The sequence below is a fragment of the Zonotrichia albicollis genome, chromosome 3 (genome assembly GCF_047830755.1).
Source record: "Zonotrichia albicollis isolate bZonAlb1 chromosome 3, bZonAlb1.hap1, whole genome shotgun sequence".
In the NCBI taxonomy this organism is placed as follows: Eukaryota; Metazoa; Chordata; class Aves; order Passeriformes; family Passerellidae; genus Zonotrichia; species Zonotrichia albicollis.
The window spans coordinates 94,223,570-94,244,627 of record NC_133821.1 but is presented as its reverse complement, the minus strand read 5'-3'; the positions used below and the strand labels follow the sequence as shown (position 1 = coordinate 94,244,627).

Here is a 21,058-nt window from a genome sequence, read left to right as displayed (position 1 = left end):
TACCTCAATGCAAACTCAGTGTTCAATTAGTAGCAGGCTTATTTTCCAGAAGTGTCCCATGTTTCCAGAAGTTACACGCATGATAGCTCAGCAAATCTAGAACATCACAAACTCCAATTATTAAGTTGCCATATGGCATTGATTCAATCTACTTGAAACTAGGCAGAACATTAAAATAAGATTCAAAAGATAAAAATCTGGATAGCAAATGGCAGCTTAAGACTCCAGGTTGCTTCTCAGGCAGCCAAAACAAAATCCAAATGGTACAATTCCAATATTTCACAAGCAAATGAAAACTCCCACCTTCCATAAACAGAATATATAGTAATCAAATTTGGGTACTTTATAAAGCTGTATGGTAGCAAAATCTCATTATTTCAGCTGCCTTTTTAACTCAAGCAAAATTCCAAAACATTAACATGTTTAATGCAATAATAAAAAGGCATGTGAGAGGGGTTTTACTAAAGTAGCATTCCAGTGATCTGCTAAAATACAAAAGCAATCAGGAGAAAAATCACCAGTTAAGCAGTTACATTAACATTTCATTATTTTTAATTGAGTGAAATAGCACTACACTATGTGCAGTATTTTATGCAATTTCAATAAAGGCAAATCAAGTGTAACTAATTTGAATGCTTTATTAAAGCATAATTCAACCTTCAAGTGTGAATTATTGTGGATAATTAAGTGTATTACAGCACCATATAGCTTGGCAAACTGAGTCTCCTCAGTGTGCTGGAGATCAATGAAAAAGTAATATAATTGTTTAGCATCCTGATGGATATGTAAATGTATGTTTTAACACTATATATTTCTACCAATATTCCAGAAATATTTCTGGTTCTTTGTGGATGACTTTACAACTTTAGTCAACTTGAATGCATTGCAAAAAAAATAATTTCTTCCTTTTAGTGTTGACATATATTTAACAATTATGAAATATATTGAACAGGATGAGTTGAAAAATTAGCAAAAAGAACAAATCCTAAAATTTCTAATACTCATGACAGAGGGAAAATTAATTGGGTCAAACCCAAAACTCACTGACTATACTAATAAATAGAAATCACTAACAATCATTTACTGACCCTCAAATTAAATATGACCTCATACTTGCTACCCTCTTACTTTTTCATGTTAGACTACACTTTTTTACTGCCCTTCTCCCTTCCAGGTAGGCTGGCTGTGGAGTGACAAACAGCCCATGCAATGATGCCAAGATGTGCTCAGGCAGGTGACATTCAGAGAAAAGCAAGTTTTTGAGAGGAAAAAATACACTGCAGTTAGTGCTGACAACCTAGTAGCACAGTTCAGTGACCAGACTTGTGCAGGGTCCCAAAGATGGACCCAAGAAATTAGCATAGCTTCAACCAAAGGCAGCATTGCCACTGGATTCAGCCCCCATCTCCTCAGCCCTGTCTCCTTTGGTCTTGCTAAATGATTTCTTCTCTATGACTAGTGTCCAATTTTCATTTAAGTTTTCTTCACCTTCACACTGAAAGGTTTCTTCATATTTTCTCAAGTTTTTATTTCCTCTCTGTTGCTCTAACACATAGTTTTAAAGAGCATTTTTTTGCTCTTAAACATCTTTTTAGAGCTAGGAAAGGTGCTTGAGAGTATATCTGACTTTATGAGGAATGAGGACACTATCAGGAACTTACCTTCACAGCAAGTATTTAAAAAATGTCAAAAGGTAAACAGGTTATAAACAAGAGTAAAATAGTAATAATTCATTAGCAATTTAAATTTTCATTATTTTCCTTTTAAGTAAATCTAATATTGGCATACATGAAGACAAGTATTTCACGCAGTTTCAAAGATTGCTACATGAACATCCTGTATAATGTATAATGGCATATTGCTCTGTGGCTGATTATTTCATATTATTTTATTTTTATGATCTGGTCTAATATTTGGAACATTTATAAAATGTAATGTAATGTAATGTAATATAATTTAATATAATGGAATGGAATATAATATAAAAATATAATAATATAATATAATATAATATAATATAATATAATATAATATAATATAATATAATATAATATAATATAATATAATATAATAATATAATATAATATAATATAATATAATATAATATAATATAATATAAATATTTTATATATGTATGTATGTATTTATGTCTCTATATATTTTATTTATTCAGAGATTCTGCTGCTGCTATTGCTTTTGGGGGATTCTTAATTTTGTTTTTCTCTTCATAGGGAACATCCTAGATGGGGGGCATCCAACACAGCTTTGGCTAGGTGGCTTCCAGCAGCCTATGAGGATGGCCTCAGCCAGCCTCGAGGATGGGATCCCAGTGTCCGATACAATGGATTCCCGCTCCCCTCGGTGAGGAAGTGCACTTCCAGATCACTTGAAACACACATTATCACACCTGCCACCACAGACCTCCATTTGCATCAGCGAAGGAAGTATCTGTGTAAAATACTTCAAAAGTATCAGTGGAGCTCAGTTAAGAAGCCAGAGGCTTTGCTAAAGCCCAAGTTCAGCCCCATGGTGAGAGGCTCCCTGCCCCTGGCTGGGGTGAGCCCATGGAGCAGTGCAGGGGGCACTGACCTTCCTGAGGGGCAGCCCGATATTCCAGAGTGCAGTAAGGGAGAGAGGCAGGACAGGAGCCAGCCAAATGCCTGGCCTGGCAGGCACCAGGCAGCCAGCAGACACAGGGTGATGGTTGCTCAGGTAGAGAAAAGGCACACAGAGGATCTAATCCTGACCTTCCCACGATGAAATTGTAGAAACAAGAGAGGCCTTCAAGGATGCATGTTTCCATGGCAAGAGGAAATGGCCACAAGTTTTTCCAGAGAGAACTTTGTCTTGTAACAAAAAATTGTTGTGAGCATAATAAATGTTGGAAAAGGTTTTTGTTGGAATATGGATTCCAGCCTAGAGAACTTCTGGCATATCCCTCATGAGAAATACCAAAGATCTGTCTTCATGGGGCTCTTAAAAACCTAATACCTGCTTTCAATTTAAAGTTGCACCTTGTGGTCTCCAGAATTTCCTTCCAGCCTACATTTTCCAGCCATTTTATGATTCTTTGTTTTAATAATGGCACCTTTATTCAGGGAAGGAGGGGGAAAAGGTTGGATGTTAACTAAACAGATATAAAACAGATATAAAGCCCAGGGACATGCTAGCATGTGTATAGGTGTGTACATATATGCCTGTCGAAGGAAGGGGACCAGGACACCAGATGGTTCATCACAGGTCCAGTTTATTGAAGAAAGCATCAAACACTTATACAGCAAATAATAAGCTTATGAATATTCTGTAAGCCAAGCAATCTATTGGTTAAACTATACCATCAACTCTTCCTCATTCCTTTGGGCCTGCGTTCTCTACTTCTCACGTCTCTCTGTCCACTTCGTTATCATACTCAGCTAGGCCCAAGGACACGCTATCTTGCAGGTGCAGAACTTGGAATTAGCCACGGCTTTGTACTTTCCAGTCTCTAGTCAGCTAAATTCCCAACATATGCCATTCCTCATAGGCAAGCAAGCCTCAACTGAACAAGAATTGCTTTCAAATCATTACTTCATCTGTTAGCTTGTCCAACTTACTGATCTTAGAAAGTATTGCAATCTTTATGGATTATGGCACCTCATATAGTTAAAAAAATAGCAGACCTGCCATAGAGGGAAGTTTGAAAAAAGAGCATTTGCATAGAGGACTGAGAGAAAAATTCCCCAGTGCAGTGTGCAATGATTTGGGCCGGATTTACAATTTGTGATTTGTCATCATTGCTTTGAAACCTGACTTTTAATGGACTCAAAGTCTTGCTATTTTAACCATTGTATGTTTAATAAGGATAATCAGGAGAATTTAGTGTTAATGTCACCTACAACTCATGTTATTAATTAAATAACATTGTCTCTAAGTTGCACAATTTAGCACTCAGAGATGAAAACCTGACATTTACACAGGCAAATTTCCAGTAGATAGTACAAACTGCCTTTCTCTAGATTCATTAGGGTACACTCTTGTAAAGCAAAACTCTCTTATAAAAAGATTATATAACTGTACCAAATCTGATCATCAATGTCTGACCATCAGCAAGGTTCTCTGCTTTGTTTTGGAGCAAAATAGGTAAAGCTATTGTCCTAAGTGTTTTTTCTTTTTTTTTTTGTACTTTTAGCTATCTGATTATATTCTATCAAAAGTAATGTGAAAATATTGTGAAAGTGCTAGATAAGTGTGAGGATTACTATAAAGCAGAACAATGATCAAAAAATTTTACTAATTGATCAAAAAATTTTACTAATTTCAAGAAAATGTTTGTGGCCACCAAAGCTATTAAAATATTTGGACTAAAAATTTGGATTCCTGATGAGCTGTAGGTAGCTTGCTCTCACCTATTTCAGTATAAATCCTGATGTTCCTAAGAAGTCCCATGTTGCCTGTTGTCCTTACCAAATCTATTTAACTGAACATTCCTTATACATTTATTATATAGCCCTTATATTTATTACAGGCTCTGTCAGTCGATTTTATGTACTGTCCTTTCAGTTGCTTGACTTCCAAGGCAGCTGCTATTTGTCAGGGAATATTTTGCAGCATGAGGGAGGAATCTGTGAACAATGCTACCCTTAACATCTCCACAAACTAAGGACTGATTTTTAAGGTTTTGCTTGGTTATTAATATAGGCTGGACATGTAGCATAGATGTCTCCATGTGCTCCTCCTCAGAGATCAACTGTATCTCTGTGCATCTTCCACAGAACTGCATCAGAAATATTTTTTTGGCTTCTCCTCACCTGGGAAAAGGAAGCTGAAGTTTCTGCTACCATGTGTTCACAACCTACCTTATGTCCTGGGTTGCATATGCTCTTTCATTCACATACAGAGCCTCTCAGATTTTCTGAGTATCAACAGTGATTTGAGATTTTTCAACAAATCCTTTTGTTTAAGGAGGAGAAAACAGAATAAATAGAAAGAAAACCTTTGGAGTGTCAAAAATAGATGTGTGGTTTTCAAAATTGTCTGGAAAGGAACAGATCAAAGACACACTGCTCACTGGGAAACATATAGAAAAACTCAGCTGAAACGTCCTTGAAACTGCTTGTGGCACCTTGGTGTCAGCTCCTGAACAGAAATAAGAACCTGGTAGAAGCTGGATTTTATATTGTTATTGGATTCTTTTCTTTGGTTTTAGTTTGGTTTTAGTCAAACCATTAGAAGCACTCTACAACATAAAGCTGGGGAAGGGGAAGATAGATTTTATCACTGTCTCCCCTACTTTGTAGTGTTTTATCACTTTCTGAGAAGTAAAAACTGTTTAACACTCAAGGTAAATTGGTTCTTTTCTCAGGTTCGTGAAGTGACAAGAAAAATTATTCATGCACCTAATGAGGCTGTTACTGAAGACAGCCTGTATTCTGATATCATTATGGTATGGGGACAGTACATAGACCATGACATTGCATTCACACCCCAGAGCACAAGTAGAACTACCTTCCTAAGTGGAATGGAGTGCCAGATGACTTGTGAAAAACAAAATCCATGTTTTCCAATAAAGGTAAGATTCTAACTTAAATTCTTCAAGAGAAATTCCAGGCTCTAGACAGGTGAGTAAAGTCAAGAAACGTTAGAATAGACAATGATAGAAAAAATAGAAAACAATGCAACTATTAAATGAAATAGGTAGACATTTAAGTTTTTGATTTTCTTTAGAGATAATAAACTATAGTTAATGTACTTAATAAAAACATCATTTTTTAACCTAAGGTTTATGCTGCAGAGAAACCTTACTAGTCTCTCCTAATGTTATTGTTCTCATGCTTTAAGGTTTTGAGTTCCATTTGGGAATATAGCAAAGTAGTCATTTACATTTTCAGCCATATAAAATGAAAGGATCTTAACGTTACTCATTGAAAGCAAAGATACTTCTCCCAGTTAATGCAAACTTTCAAAGAGAGCTACCTTTTCAATGTATGTATAAAAATGATCTCCAGGGAGCTGCTGAAACCTACATACATCACATCTTTGCTTTGAGCAGATGGAAAACATGAGTTCAAAGCTTGTTAGAGGGCTAGAAGAAACATAAATAGGTATAAATTTAGGATACTGTAATTTTGATCACTTAATTTAAAAGTATAGTCCTTCTTTCACTCAAAAAATTGAGTAGCAAAGTAAAACCATGGGGTTTTTTCTCAAAGAACAGCCTGTCCAACTCAGGCTAAAGGAAAGCCCCATGCTCATCACAGCCCTTGGCAATGTTCAAGCCAGAGCAACCTTAATTGCTTTACTTACTGTTGGAGCTTGATTATTGACCAGCTTTCTCTATGCACTGCCATGTAGGGCTTCTATCAGAATAGAAGCCTATAGAAACAGAACTAGCCTCAGCAAGTTGTAGTTGATAAACATTCCACAGTCCCCTTTTCTTTAAGTGCCTCATTGCTCTTTCATTAAATGTAGAGGAAAATATTTGGGTAACTGTAAAGGGAACCAAATCAGGTTGTGTTAAAAGGTGGCTTGTCTTCCATATGGTGAGAGAATTTAAAATACAGGGAAGGTTAAGTGAAATTAATAAATTACTAGAATTTGACCACAGGCAAGTAAATCTAGACCCTGTCACCCTGGAGATATGGACTTTTGAAAGTCGCAAACATATCCTGAGAGCATTCAAAAAGAAAAGAGGTTTCTTAAAGAACCCCATTCTTTCAGGTAGTGAGCAACTGAGAGCACTGAGTAACCTGAATCAGCCACAGCAGCCCTAATTACTAAAAGTGTGCCATAGTTCTGACAAAAATCTCTAGTTTACTGTGTTTCAAATTTCCATCTGGGACATGAATTTTTTTTTTCTGTTTATGTTTTAAAGTAATAGTCATAGAAACATTCCCATTCCTAAAGTCTTACCAAGAGAGGCTAGGGTGGACATCCACTCCCTGACCAGCAGTGATTTATATGATGTGAAGATGGATCCATCTGAAACATATATCATAATATATGTTTATAAAACATGTATTAAACATAAAACTCCCTGTTTTTAAAGTCTGTTTTCTGTGGCTGTAAAACTGCAAAAGTCTTCAAAAGTCATTTGTGTTTACAATAAATTCTTTGAAATAGCATGACTAGTATTGTTTTTTAAGTGCAAAACCCCCACATTTTTTTATTACTACATGGATTTTTTTGATTGAGAGGAGACTCATACTGTTTCCCATAACTTGAATGAAATGTGGATCGCAGGGACCACAGCAGTCTAATTACTGAACCCTGACTAATTCAAGTCTCGAAATCCCATCTACTTTAAAAAGGAGACAACATAAGGGATCTTTAAAAAAGACTCCAAGGCTAACATTATTCATGTGGTAGAGGCATTCAGTGCAGAGGCATAAAAGGTGCACAGATTGATATGGCATAGACTTACAAGTGGATCCTTCAGTGCTCTAAGCAAGGCACAGACTTTGGATTTCTGTCTTGGAGCTGTGATGAGGTTCAGAGAGCATGTTTCAAGGATGCTCTTGAAGGCAAGTCATGTTCACATGTACTAAATCTATCACTGAATATTTAATGTGTAGCTAAATCTAGCACTGGATGCTCCTCCTACTCAGCAGTGTAGCCCAGCAGGAGGATGGCTCAGGGCTACCTTCAATGTAGCCACGACTGGCCATGGCAGGAGACATACAAAGAAATTCAATCACAACCCTGAAAGTATTAGATACATTTCCAAACTTGTGACCCCTTTACATGGTTAATTTTTCAGCTCCATTTTGTTATAACCTGTTATTCACAGCTTTGATAGACAGATACAAAGATGGTTGTTCTTTTCCTTTTGTTATATATGTTCAGAAAAAGAAAGGGCTGTTGCAGTACATGCAGTAGTGTGACCAGAGGAGCTAATTTTTGAATGCTGAAACAAAATGCTATTACCCTCTAGAACTCCTCTTCTTTCAGAATTTTTAATTAAATAAATCTCCACATAGTAAATATTTGGAAAACTGCCACAGTCTGTTTTATACATTAATTTTGTATATGAAGAAAATATGGCTGGTTTCCAATGGCAGTGAAATCAATAGCATATTATACAGCAGTGTAGACACAGAAGCTGCAGTTTGCACGCTTGCTGTTCCCACAAAAGCAGCACCCAAAGGAGAATCCACCCAGAGAAAAGGTCAACTGGGCCTCCAGCTGCACATCCTCTCTGGGGGTTGCAGCAGGGAGAGGAGGCTCCTGACTGCACAGGTTAGGGAATCTGCCTAGAAAACATTCAGTCAGTGAAACTCAATGAAGGATCAAAAGCTGCAATAGTGCCTTGATATTAATAGGAAGTGTAGGTAAATGATTCACAGGTTCTCAGGAACCATTGTGATTTTCTGTTCTGGATATTTTTATAATAAATGCTATAGAATTTCTCTCAGAAGTTCTCATGTAGAGCCTGTAATTTCTGGTAGAGCCTGAACATTCTTTTTGCTGTATATTTACAGGGTCCTTTAATGGGAAAAAAAACACCAAAATCCACTAGCTTTAGTTTACACTTCTTTTATTACAGCATGACATGCAGAACAGGGTTGTAGAGAAAACTTGTCATTCCTCAGATTATTATTTCAGGTTAGGGCTGAGACATAAAGAAGCATTAGAAAGACTTTCATAAGAGAGCTACTGGACCTACTGACTTTATTCAGTATTAATTACACTGCTGCTGCCAAGATAGACACGACGCATACATTTAGCATGATGCAATCCAGAAAAGCTTACAGGTTTCTTTTTTTAGTAAAAAAAAGGTGGAAAAGAAACAGAGTCACAGAAAATTGAGGTGATTTGAAAAAGGTGACATGTAACATGACAGGTTACTGTCTCAGCTACAAATAGATCAGTCATCTGCACTCAGCAACCAGCAAAGTGAGTTCCTGCCTTCTTCTGTTTCAGAAGCAGCAGCTTGCTGTCAGATGGGATCATAGAACTCTTCTTCAAGCATTATTATTTTCCTTTTCTTCAAACTTTCAGAGACCATAAGCTAGGTTTTCTTTAAAATCTACAGTAAAAAAAACATTTACAAGGTCATTTCCCACAGGATGAATTCAAAATAAGCAAGATTTTTCTTTAACTGAAATAACAGTTTAGATTGCAGTGTATTTAAACAATTATTACCTTTCATTTTCCTTCACATAGAAGAATTTCACCATAACTAGGTTTGACCATGCATATATAATAACCATTTAAATTAACATGCAGCTATACAGGAAAACTATTGTGGCCAATCAGGGTTCTGTTGCAATTTTTTCCCTCTAGAATTATACACAAAAAAAGAATCACATTAATTTCAGTAATTAGTTTTGAAAAAAAATGTTACTCAGTACCCATTTCAGCAGAAAAGGGTCTCTTTTTTCACTCAGATTATTTTTAATGTCTCTAAATAATAATAGAAGGAACCTCTATTTTATACATTCAGCTATTGGCTGCAAACTACTAATCCTATGAAAAGGGAAAAGACAGCATAATGCAGCTCTGCCAGTCCCTTAATGTTCATTAGTGCTGTTTTTTCTCCACTGGGACCAGAACAGGTTGAATTGAAATTGCAGAGGCAGTTTAATAAAGATTATCCAGTATGAACTTTATTCAGTGTTTATATGTTTTGCTGTGAGCCTTGCTGTTTAACAGCACAAAGGCATCTCCTACATTCTTTTCTCAGTGATATCTGAATTCTTCCTGGAATATCTCCTGATGACTAGAAGCAGGACACACTCAAGAACATACAGGGCTGTGGCTGTCAAGTTCAGATATTTGTATTATGAGATGAGCTACCTGCTTACATTACCAGCTGAAGGGAAAAAGAAGCCACACTAACAGCAAAAGACATAATAACAAATGCTAAATAGAAAACACAAAACAGAGAAATTACTGATTTCAAAAATCAGTTTAAAAAATTGCTTGTTTTCTTCAAATATAACCTACCTTGATTTGCTAAAACCTAGGCAATGAAGAAATAATGGTAGAATTTCTTTACCAAACAAAATTAAACCATTTTCTAATGTAAATGATTTGTTGTTATCAATCTCTATTGACATGAGCTCTCAGTAGTAAGAAGATTTTACTTGGTTTAACATGTGAGGTAAAGTTAATGTATAAAGTTAATTAATTTCACTCCAAAGTTGCTTTGTTACTGTTAACCCCAATTTAATGACTGTTCTATCTTTGCAGACTGATCTCTGCATTATTAGAAAAATGAAGAAGAAATTACATCACATATGCAGCATTCACTGTCTTCTGCCAAAGAGTTCTGAAAAATGAAAAGCAAGCAGATAGAATACAAATAAGGGTTAGCTCAGGTGTCTGTACAAAACATTTATTTTCTCTTAGTCAGACTTTTGAACCTCAGTGTCTCAACTCCGTAGGGTTCAAATCAATAAAGGACTGGGCAATCTTTCATTTAGCCAAGTCTATGTTCAGTCTTTGCTTTTTATAAAGATGGTCAGAATTCAGTACTTGTAAGACAGCTGTTGCAGCAAAATAATGCAGCAGAAGACTTGTGGGGGACTGGCAGAAAGCAGAATGAATATTTACATCTGTCCTTTTTAGTTAGGAAGCTGGATTAGAATTCAGCATTGAACCAAAGCTTTTACAGAGTGCTGCTGCAGACACTGAAACTCCTCATTATGTTTTTATGCAAACAGGTGAACCTGCTGTTTCAATTGTTCTTCAGTAGAACAGAATTTGACCAGATGTTAGTGCCTTCACTCTGATACATTTTATGATGAATTTTCATTGTAAAGCCAGACTCATTTAGATGTAGATGTATTACATCAATAGCTTGTGATAGAGTAAATGTTTTGGGGTTTATTTGTCTCTGTGTAAAAAAGATTAATCTTCTTCCTTCAGTCTAAAGGAAAACAATCTATACATATTTAGAATATGTCACTCTAGTAGATGAGGTCTGAGCAATGAAAAACTGAGAGGGAGAAGGTAAATATTTAGACAAGACTCAATTCAGCATCCACAGCTGTTCTCCTCACCTCAGAAAATACCCTTATTTTGTATGCAGGTAACCACCAATGATACATTATCTGCAGGAATGGATTGCCTGCCCTTCTACCGCTCATCTCCCGCATGCGGCACTGGTGATCATGCTGTTCTCTTTGGAAATATATCTGTGCTAAATACAAGACAACAGATCAATGGCTTAACTTCTTTCCTTGATGCCTCTACAGTCTATGGCAGTACCCCTGCTGTTGAAAACAAACTGAGGAATTTAACAAGCAAAGAAGGCCTTCTTAGAGTAAACTTAAAGTATTACGATAACCATCGGGAATACCTGCCTTTTACAGACCAGATCCCATCCCCTTGTGCACAGGACCCAAGCACAGGTGGAGGCGAGAGGGTGGAATGTTTTCTGGCCGGGGACGGCCGCTCCAGCGAGGTGACATCCCTGGCTGCCATGCACACGCTGTGGCTGCGGGAGCACAACCGCCTGGCACGAGCCCTCAAACGCATCAACGGCCACTGGAGCGCCGAGACCGTCTACCAAGAGACACGCAAAATCGTCGGCGCTCTGCATCAGGTGGGCTGCTGGCTTGCTTATCTACACGCTGCAGTGAATGTCTCACAAGAGAGTCCACAAAGCTTCAAACGTGCTTCTGTGAGGGCTTTTTGAGATCACGTTACCTTTTCTTTCCCACCTATTTTGGTGCTTCAAATGTGGCATGTTTAAAGTTGGTTTTGCTTTCCACTTTCTAAATGCAATGTCCCGGTGCTTAGTCTGTCTAGGCACCTTACTGCTCTGATTTTCATGACAGTTGATACATATTTATGCAGGCAACTCCAATGTCTATTTAGTCTATAAAAGAGGCCTTTTCAGATTTCTTTTTCTTTTTTTTTTTTGGTAAGGGAAATTGTTTAAAAGTAATGTACGTCTCTGTATTTATATAATGTACAAAATGTTTGCTTTCTCACAGGTGTATCATAAATAATAAATCCCCTGTGTAAAAATGCCAGTGAAGTTCTCAATGAAGTAGTAATGCACAAACATCAGGGGCTACTGTTGACAGGAGATAGCAGGAGAAATAAGAATGGCAAAATACAGAGGAGTACACATGAATGCTTACATTAGACATGTTTTCTGATTCTAACAGTATATTTTGTTTTCAGTACCAAAGGAGACTCTTTTGAAGATAAATTAGGGAAGGATGCAATAAAACTTCACTTTTCCGATAAAAAAATTTTCCTTTTTTCTGCCACAATTTTTAGACTGTGGAATAGATTATGAAGCACTTTTCCTTTAAGAAGCCACCTACATTATCTAATGCATTAATACTTGCACTCAAAGCCATATAACTTCAGAGAAGTAACATACTTCACTTAATTGTTTTTAGTCAGCTCTTTTGAAATGTTTGGCTTTTTGTTTGCTTTAACCAAGTCAGCTCCTCTGCCATAAATATGACATTTTCATTAAAAGAATGGCATTGAAAAGTCAGAATAGTTGTTAATACATGTTAGAAGAAAATTGCAAGTCCAAAAGCAGATCTCTGTGCATTTATACCCTTCTGGTTTGCATCCACAAACATAACGGCCTGAAAGAAACAGCTTTGTGAACTGCATGGATCAGCACTGCTCATTATCTCCGCTGGTATCACAGACTAATGAGATTTGCCTGTGGCTCATTAGAAATAGGTTTCAGTTATCTCTAGCTGGTTTAGCGACATTCATTCAGGACAGATAATTGGAGTATCTCTATTAGTGTGGTATGTTAACTGGCACACTAATGACAGCTCGGGTTGAACTTACCTTCAGATTTCCAAGATCAAGTTTTGTTTCAGTTGCTAGACATTTCTAAAATTCTCTTTTTTCAGAAGGAATACTTTCAAGCTTGAGTCCTGCCTGTGGGTGTGTAATTATAGAGAATTGAATAAAAAAGCCTTTTCTTCTTCCTAGAATAAAGACAAAAAAAAACCTATTTAGACCATACTTTTCTTCCTGGATGTTTTTCTGGCACCATAAATATCTCTAGTGACAAGTATTTGATAACAGAACCTTGCCGAAGTTAGCAAACATAACAATTGTCTGTTGATATCCTGCACAAAACAAGGTTTTTTTGGCTGCATTATACAGTTTCACTGATAAGGAGTAGTAACTGTCCTTTCTATTTCATGGGAATGACACATGCTTAACTTTATAAGGTTAATATACTGCAGTATACAGTGTTAAAGACACATATTCTTATTTACCTCATTTTTTGTGCAAAAAACCATTTTCTCATTGTCATTTAATATGTGAAGAAAAAATGTTCAATTATGCAACTGCTAGTCTTAACATTACTATCTCATACATATGAAGTTTGCACACACCTATGCTGCTCTGTCTGGAGACAGTTTCCCCTGATGTGCCATTTGGATTATGAAAGATGGATTATTTGGCACTAGTCAGATGGAACAGGACTTCAGCAGATCAATCTGAATCCAATTCTCTTTGATTTATTACCAGATTTAGTACCAGAGAACAATCTCTGAATGAGTGCAGTTGCTCCCACTAATCCCAATTTTAGGTGACAACTGCCTTTAGTTTTCAGTGTACATGTAGGTGTTTATTTCGCTTCCTTCTGCATCTGCTTGTGTTCTCTGAGCATCTTGCATGGTCCAAGGCATGGGTTGAAAGTGGTTTAAAGTCTCTCTTCTGAGACCTACATAAATTAACTGCTTGGATGTGAAATTAGATTATTAGATAGCTCCTCTCAGAACTTCAAATTATAAAGAATAAATAGATAAACAATATGTCTTATAAAATAGTATGTATTGAATAATGTCAGAACTCATGTTTATAAAATGTATAGTTTAGACTATTAACGAAACTATAATAATATATTCATTTTTTATTAAAAATTGAACTCTTGTAAAATCACCTTTTACCCAAAAGTTTAGGACTTCAACATCATTTTCAACATCTCTAAATCCTTTAGTATTTTCAATGAGAACTGCAAACTAACCATGCGTAGCATATTAATAAATTAAACATCATTACTATATTTGATAGTTCTCTATTTTTTTCTGCAATCTTTTCAAAGTGTTGAAGCTTCATTTAATTGGCACTACACTATCTCAGTGAGATATCATTCCTCTACAGTTACACTGGCCAATGGCAATGACAAGACACACTTTTGGCCTTACTCATTCTTATGGTGGTTCACATATTTTTATATTCACTCCTCCAACCTTTTTTTTTTGTTTTCCTGTTCCAACCATTGTGCCCCACTCACACCTATATTGGGGTATACTTGTAGAGGCTTTTGAAAGGAAAGTCTCCTGAACCCTATGAAAAGTGATAACAATTTCTGGATCTTTTGCATCTAATTGACAATAATGTTTAGCTGTAATTCTGCCTTCTGAATGAGAAGAGTGTTGCCTTTAAGAGTAATATCCTGACTGACTTGCAGTATTCTATCGTTTAGAGGTCAAGATTCAATTACTTTTTCTGTGCACATGGGATTCATGATATGATGCAAAATCTGTACAAAGCCTTTTCTGACTCTCAGATGCTGTTTCTATCTGGATACTTACCAAATTATTGGCAGAATTGCTAAGAAATTAGTGTTTTATTTTCTCTGGTATGACTAAATGAATAGCACTTAAATGATCTTAATTTCTCAGTTAATATATGGTTATATAGAATAAAAAGGTCAAATTAAAGCACCAAGCATATGGGCCTCTGTTTAAAACACAGTGCTCATCTGTCATAATTTTCCACTAAATTAAACTGTTGGAACAACGACTGTCATGAGATAGTAGAAATATTGATGTTACTGATTAAAATTGTTTTCTTCATGAGGCTTCTGCAGAGTTTGGATGTGATGCTAGGAGGTGATGAATGTAGCCTAAGAGGAATTTGGATTACCACTAATCTCATAAACGTGACAGAGTTGAGACCATGCAGTAACTTGCAGGTTCAGACTTAGGATGTCCACATACATTCCTTTTTAACAAACAGACTCAAAGTAAGCCAGAAATGATGGAGCCATTCATTTTGCTAGCTTGTGATTTCTTTCCCATAGAGTCGCTTGCTGTCTGATTTTATTGACATATTTTGTAACAAGCACATTCCCTTGTTTCCACAAGAGAATCTCATTTAAAGAAAGAATACTCTAAGCAAAGAAAGTACTGTGCTTATTTATGCAAGCAAATAAACATTTTATGTCATTATCTGAGAGAAGGAACTGCATGCAAAAGAATTTTAACAAAAATAATTTTGATGCTTGTCAGCTCTTAACATCTTCTTTCAAATTTATATATGTGTCAGTTGTAGGAACCTGTAGTGAGCCTTTGTTTGACTTCAAACAGACAAATTTGTCCACATCCAGAGACTACACAAATGCTAGATGCCATTTCAGATGGGCTTCTTTGGCATATTCCAGAAGCAGTATTTTATTCTTCTGTATTAGTAACAACGTTAGCCTGTATGGTCTAAAACTCACCTCTACTTGATGGAGCCTCATTTAGCCTTTGGATGTTTCTATCAAACAGATGCCTCTCCTAGGGGAGAGTAGGCAGGCATGAGACCCCTTTTTACCCTTAGCCTTTTAATTTTTGTGTCTTGAAATGGCAACCCCTCTTTCCCTATCAAGGCAATTAGAAATGAAGCTGTTGCCTCTGGAGCAAATGTAAAATCTGAGTTGCCCTTTCCTTCAGGGAGTCCGGTCTTTCTGAGCAGCTTAGCTATGGATTTCACTTAAAATGAGCCAAAAAATTAGTAACACCAGGATTTTTGTATCCATGACTAACCTACTCCTCCATAAGGTCTTTGATTGTAAAAACTATATCTAAAATTAGAACTGCTGTCTTGCAAAACCTTTATGAATAAAGCAAAAGATTAGCTTTTCAAATGACAGTGTAAGTACTAGTTTCTTGCAATAATTTCATTTGTTTCATATGCTGCATTAAAGGAGATGCAAAAGGGATTCTAACATATTGTCTTTTATATATTTTATTCACTGCACAACCTAACCTGAAAACCTAAACCTCTACTTTCCGAGAAAAGTGATCAAATTGTGGAAAGGTTTGCTTGTCTGTGCTCTGTGCCTAAAATAAAAATACAAGTTTTTTATAAGATTGTTTTATGCCAGCTAGTTTTTCAATATGCATTATATCAAGTTCAAAGTACATTTGTCCGTATATTTATTGCATATTATATTGAATCTATGAGGTACTTTATTGAGTTCATTATGCTTCATATTTATCTCATATTGCTTTATTGAGTTCAGCATAATCTTTAACCTATAATGCATTTTCATTTTATTTGGTACATTAGAATATTTTCCCCTCTTTCCTTTTGTCATGATTACTCCTATGCTTTTCCATGCCACTATAATACTATTTCATTATAAAAGCATTTGACAGAAGGTGTTTATCAGTCTTTTCATTTTTGAAGTGTATTTATTAGAAGTCTATAAATTGGTTTAATATAAAATGTCTACAAGGAGATTTTGGGCACCAATATTTTAAAGCCTCATCATTTCAAATAGAAAAAAAAGGATTTGTGTCACAAACATATGCCTGAAAATAGCATCTGTTCACATTAGAAAGCATTCTTGAAAGGTATTATAGTCCTTCGTGCTTTCATTGCCATTTTTAAGGCCATTATAACTTAAATTTTTAATCTCAATGCACCTTCTGTGAGCTGGATTACCCCTGTGGTTTGTAAAAGAGCAGCACTGATAATCTCTGCTCAGGAGGCTTTGGTCTAGCATCTATGGTAGGACCTAATAGGGCCTGACTGCTGCACTGCTCTGAGCTGCACCACCAATTCTCTCTGGTCATTTGTCCCCTTGCTGCAAAAATAAGACTGATATTGTTTTCCAGGTAACACTGCTCTTACTTATGCCAAATGCTTGGGCACAGATGAATGAAGAAAAAAAGCTTTTAGCACCTGGGATTTGTTATTATTCATCTATAGAAAAGCTGAAATATGTTTCTTTTTCTTTTCTTTCAGATTATTACTTTAAGAGATTACATTCCCAAAATCATTGGTCCAGATGCTTTTAATCTGTATATTGGCCTTTATACAGGTTATGATCCCACAGTGAATCCCACAGTTTCTAATGTATTTTCAACAGCTGCTTTTCGTTTTGGTCATGCAACAATCCAACCAATAGTAAGGAGATTGAATGCACAGTATTTAGATGATCCTGAACTCCCAAATCTTCATTTGCATCAAGTTTTCTTTAGTCCCTGGAGACTCATTAAAGAAGGTATGGTCTTATTTAAACTGCTTCTGTTGTTCTTTGGTCTTTTTCTCCCCAGAATGCTGTAACTTTTTTCAAAGTTACTTATCCTGAATTAGGAACTGGAGCATTTATTTAATTAAATAATTTTTTTAAAGTTGTTGACTGGGTTCCAGAGCACTAAAAAGAACTTGAATTATTATTCTCAATTAAATAGTTTACTAAATTGGAAGAACATTACTCTCCTGATCAAGCCAGTTTGGTATATTAGCAATAGAAAGGTGAGTGATGATGAAGACATTTCTGGAATTTTTTGTGTATGAATTTATTAACAGGTGGCAAGTTCTTTTATACCTGAAGAACATTAAGCTCCTCCTTCATACCACTATTACTTTTTCTTTAAACTAAAGGAGATTTTTGCATGTGTCTGAATGTAAAAACCTATGTGGACAATGTTTTAAAAACATGGAAACATATATGTATTCACATTTGCTAACAAAATTATAATGGTTTACATATATGCTATAATAGCATCATTTTATTTATTTTTAAAGGAGGCTTGGATCCTTTATTAAGGGGTCTTCTAGCACATCCAGCAAAACTACAGGTACAAGATCAACTGTTGAATGAGGAGTTAACAGAAAAACTGTTTGTGCTGTCCAATAATGGTTCGCTTGATTTATCATCATTGAATTTACAGCGTGGCCGTGATCATGGACTCCCAGGTCTATTGATTTTTCTTGAGTTTTTCTTCCAACTGCTTACTGAAGTATAACTGCTTATATTTGGGATGTAATCATAAACTTTTAAATAGTAGCTTTTGTAATCAGAAAAGTCACTTAAGTCTCTTTTAAAATATACATTGCTAGTATTCTTAACTTTGATGGAAAGTATTTGGCAGTTTTGAGATTAAAACCAGATTAAAACCAGCTGGAACCAGTTCCGAAAAGTGGGGCTTTCTGCCTGAAGCAGCCACTCCCCATCAGCTGGCTGTCCCCAGCTTGTGGGACAGGTGAATTCAGGCACAGCCTCACCAGCTCCACCAACCACAGAAGGTGTTGACAGATGTCTTCAGGAGTGCTATAGATGGCTTAGTTAGGCACACTCTGCATTTTGAGAAATACTACATGTTTGCCACTGTTTCTTGCATTTTTTACTCCAGTCAGCCCAGGGTAAAATTGAACTAACAGTCAAGGAGTTAATAGCCCATCAGGCCATGGATAAACCTGCTTAGAGAAAGGCTGCTGGAGCTTAGTTCAGAACCTGCCATAATTTCTCTCATCAATTTAATCAGTAATAGTAGACCTTTTTTATAGTAAACTGTCTATGACTATGATCAAGATTGTCAAAATCCAGTCCTTATAAATTTTTAAATGTCAAATATCATGTCTAACAGACAAATCTAATCTTCCTTCAAACATCATATTTGCAGGTTACAATGAATGGCGAGAATTCTGTGGCTTGCCAAAACTGGAAACTCACACTGACCTGGATACAGTAATAACCGATCCCAATGTCACTGAAAAAATCATGGAATTGTACCATAATCCTAACAACATTGATGTTTGGCTTGGCGGTCTCATGGAAGACTTTCTTCCAGGTGCAAGAACTGGTCCCCTGTTTGCATGTATAATTGGAAAGCAAATGAAAGCACTAAGGGATGGTGACCGGTGAGTTTGTTACGAGTCAAATTGTGTAGAAATGCAGTAGCAATGGATATTTTACAGCCACTTAAATATGCTTCAAACAAATCATTCTCTACCCCTTGCACATTTTTGTCTTAGCTCCCTCAGTTTTGTCGGGTGAGCTTTTGATTATTCTTCTTTGGCTGGTATTTGGTCTCAATTCCAGATGACATGGAATTTGTTAGTTTCTATGGTACTGAGGTGTCCAGCTGAGCACTCCTGCTGAAAATGCAAGGTGCTACCAGAAGTTAATTGTGGCAGGGGCCAGTAACTTCTGCAGGGATGGATGTAGGACTGTGCAGGCTTTATTCCCCCTGAGGGTTGCACTGGGCTCAGGGGCTGGAAGAACCTCAATATTTTTCTTTGGCAACTGCAGCAAAGTCAGAAGGGATAGGAAAAAGCTGTAATTCAGTCCTCAGAGAGGGGATAATAAAAACACCACATACTTGGCCTTATGTGAATTGGGACTGCAGAGGGTTCCCAGAGTTACCTCATTGGACACAGCGTAGAATGTCAGTTCAACCAACCCTGCACAAGTGCCACCAGGATCTTGTGCCAGTACGATCCTTCATACCAGGAAAGCAGGAGGAATGCAGCTTTAGGTCACAACAGGGCACAAGAAGCTGTTTATATCTTGCTTCTGCTCATGAAGCAATTATAAAACCAAACTTTTTTTATTTCTATCATGAACTTGTGGCAGTAATTTTGGATCTCATGAGACAACTAATTTAAAACTGCTCACACCATGCTAGCAGGGGTGTTTAAGTACTTCTGGTCCTTACAATGACCTTTAAGCTCCTCTAAGTCACTGTTACGGAAAATAACCATTATGGAAATAATCATCCTAGCCAGAATTTAAATCTGAACTTTAAAAAATGTTAATTAATTAGCTCATAAGAAAAAGCAATGCTAATCATAAAGGTAAAATTTCATTTGCAGAAACTATATAGACAACAAACATTCTACTCATCTGTGTAAAAAACATGGTTGAAAGTCCTCTGAATTGTACAGGCATACTTTTCCCTATCTGAGGAAGGAGTATCTATGGAAGTCTTTTCAGCCTCCATTCTATTATTCAGTACCTTACACAGTTACTTAACATTCAGTGTCTTATAATGCTACCTGCATTAAATAAACATAAGCCTAATTTAATACATTAACTCCAAATTGAGAAAAAGAGAGTTATAATAATGAAAGAATTCCCCAGGTTTCTGCCACAAAGTTTGTGGTAGTTAACTTAAATGTGAAATGGTATTCTGTCATTAATAACAAAGAAGCCACCTAAGAGAATTTAGAAGTATATAACAACATGTTATAGTTGTTGCATAATAAGAATAGAAAAGCTTTTGGTCAGGTAGAGTGTTGGGTGTTACCTATAACTGCACCAGGGACACTACATACACTAGACACCCCAATTGACATGTCTGTATACAGGGATTTAAAAGGAATTCTTCTAATGTACTCTTTAAGTTCAGAAATCAGGACTACCTGGAATTGTCATCTAAACTCTGAATTCTGATAGCCCTAAAGCATTTTTTCAGTAATCTCACAAAAATAAAAGGTTTTCTTCTATCTACTAAACTCAGGTGCTGTCTTAACCACATCACCTGAAATAACTTGTTTCAGATCCATCAGCCTTCTTCCACCTCTTCCTCCTCTGAATATTTTTGCAATCTCAGTATTTGAAATATTTGGGCAAAACTTCTGAAGTTTTGACATACTTTGCATAGGGATTTGATCACCTGATGCAAAAAGAATGGAATAAACAAAAATTTTTGTTAAAGTAAACACCTATCTGTTTGGCATATTAAAAAATCATTTTTCATTTAGGCCTGTAGATAAAACTGAATTTTGTGATGAAAGTAGAACAGGTTTTAATGTATGTGAAAGGGGATGTGACAGATGTAGAGCTGAGTGGAGAAATGTCTTTGATAGCTTTGGTTATAGGAAGTGGCCTTGGAATCATGAGAGAGGTTTCAGGATGCTCTGAGTAGTTTAGGAACAGGGTGCAGGTGAGGTATAGGAAGAATTTCTTTCTTTTTTTCCCTTTAGCCCCTCCATCTCTCCTGCATATCTTGCTACAGTGCTGCTGAGGTATGGGACATTCACTCCACCCCTGGTTCTGTACATTGCCTCCTTCTTCAATGTAGGCAAAGTGGGATGGGTTTTTTAACAAATTAGGCTTCGCCCATAAATAAAG

General features: G+C 36.3%; 1 protein-coding gene across 1 annotated transcript in view; it reads left to right on the top strand.

Annotated features, from left to right (window-relative positions):
- Positions 1–21,058, top strand: part of TPO (thyroid peroxidase) — a 37,858-nt gene that overhangs the window by 9,695 nt on the left and 7,105 nt on the right. The window contains exons 5-10 of the mRNA XM_026793603.2: positions 2,232–2,361; positions 5,342–5,548; positions 11,012–11,527; positions 16,942–17,200; positions 17,728–17,898; positions 18,606–18,843. Coding sequence (XP_026649404.2) covers positions 2,232–2,361; positions 5,342–5,548; positions 11,012–11,527; positions 16,942–17,200; positions 17,728–17,898; positions 18,606–18,843 — 1,521 coding nt within the window. The remainder of the gene's footprint in view (positions 1–2,231; positions 2,362–5,341; positions 5,549–11,011; positions 11,528–16,941; positions 17,201–17,727; positions 17,899–18,605; positions 18,844–21,058) is intronic.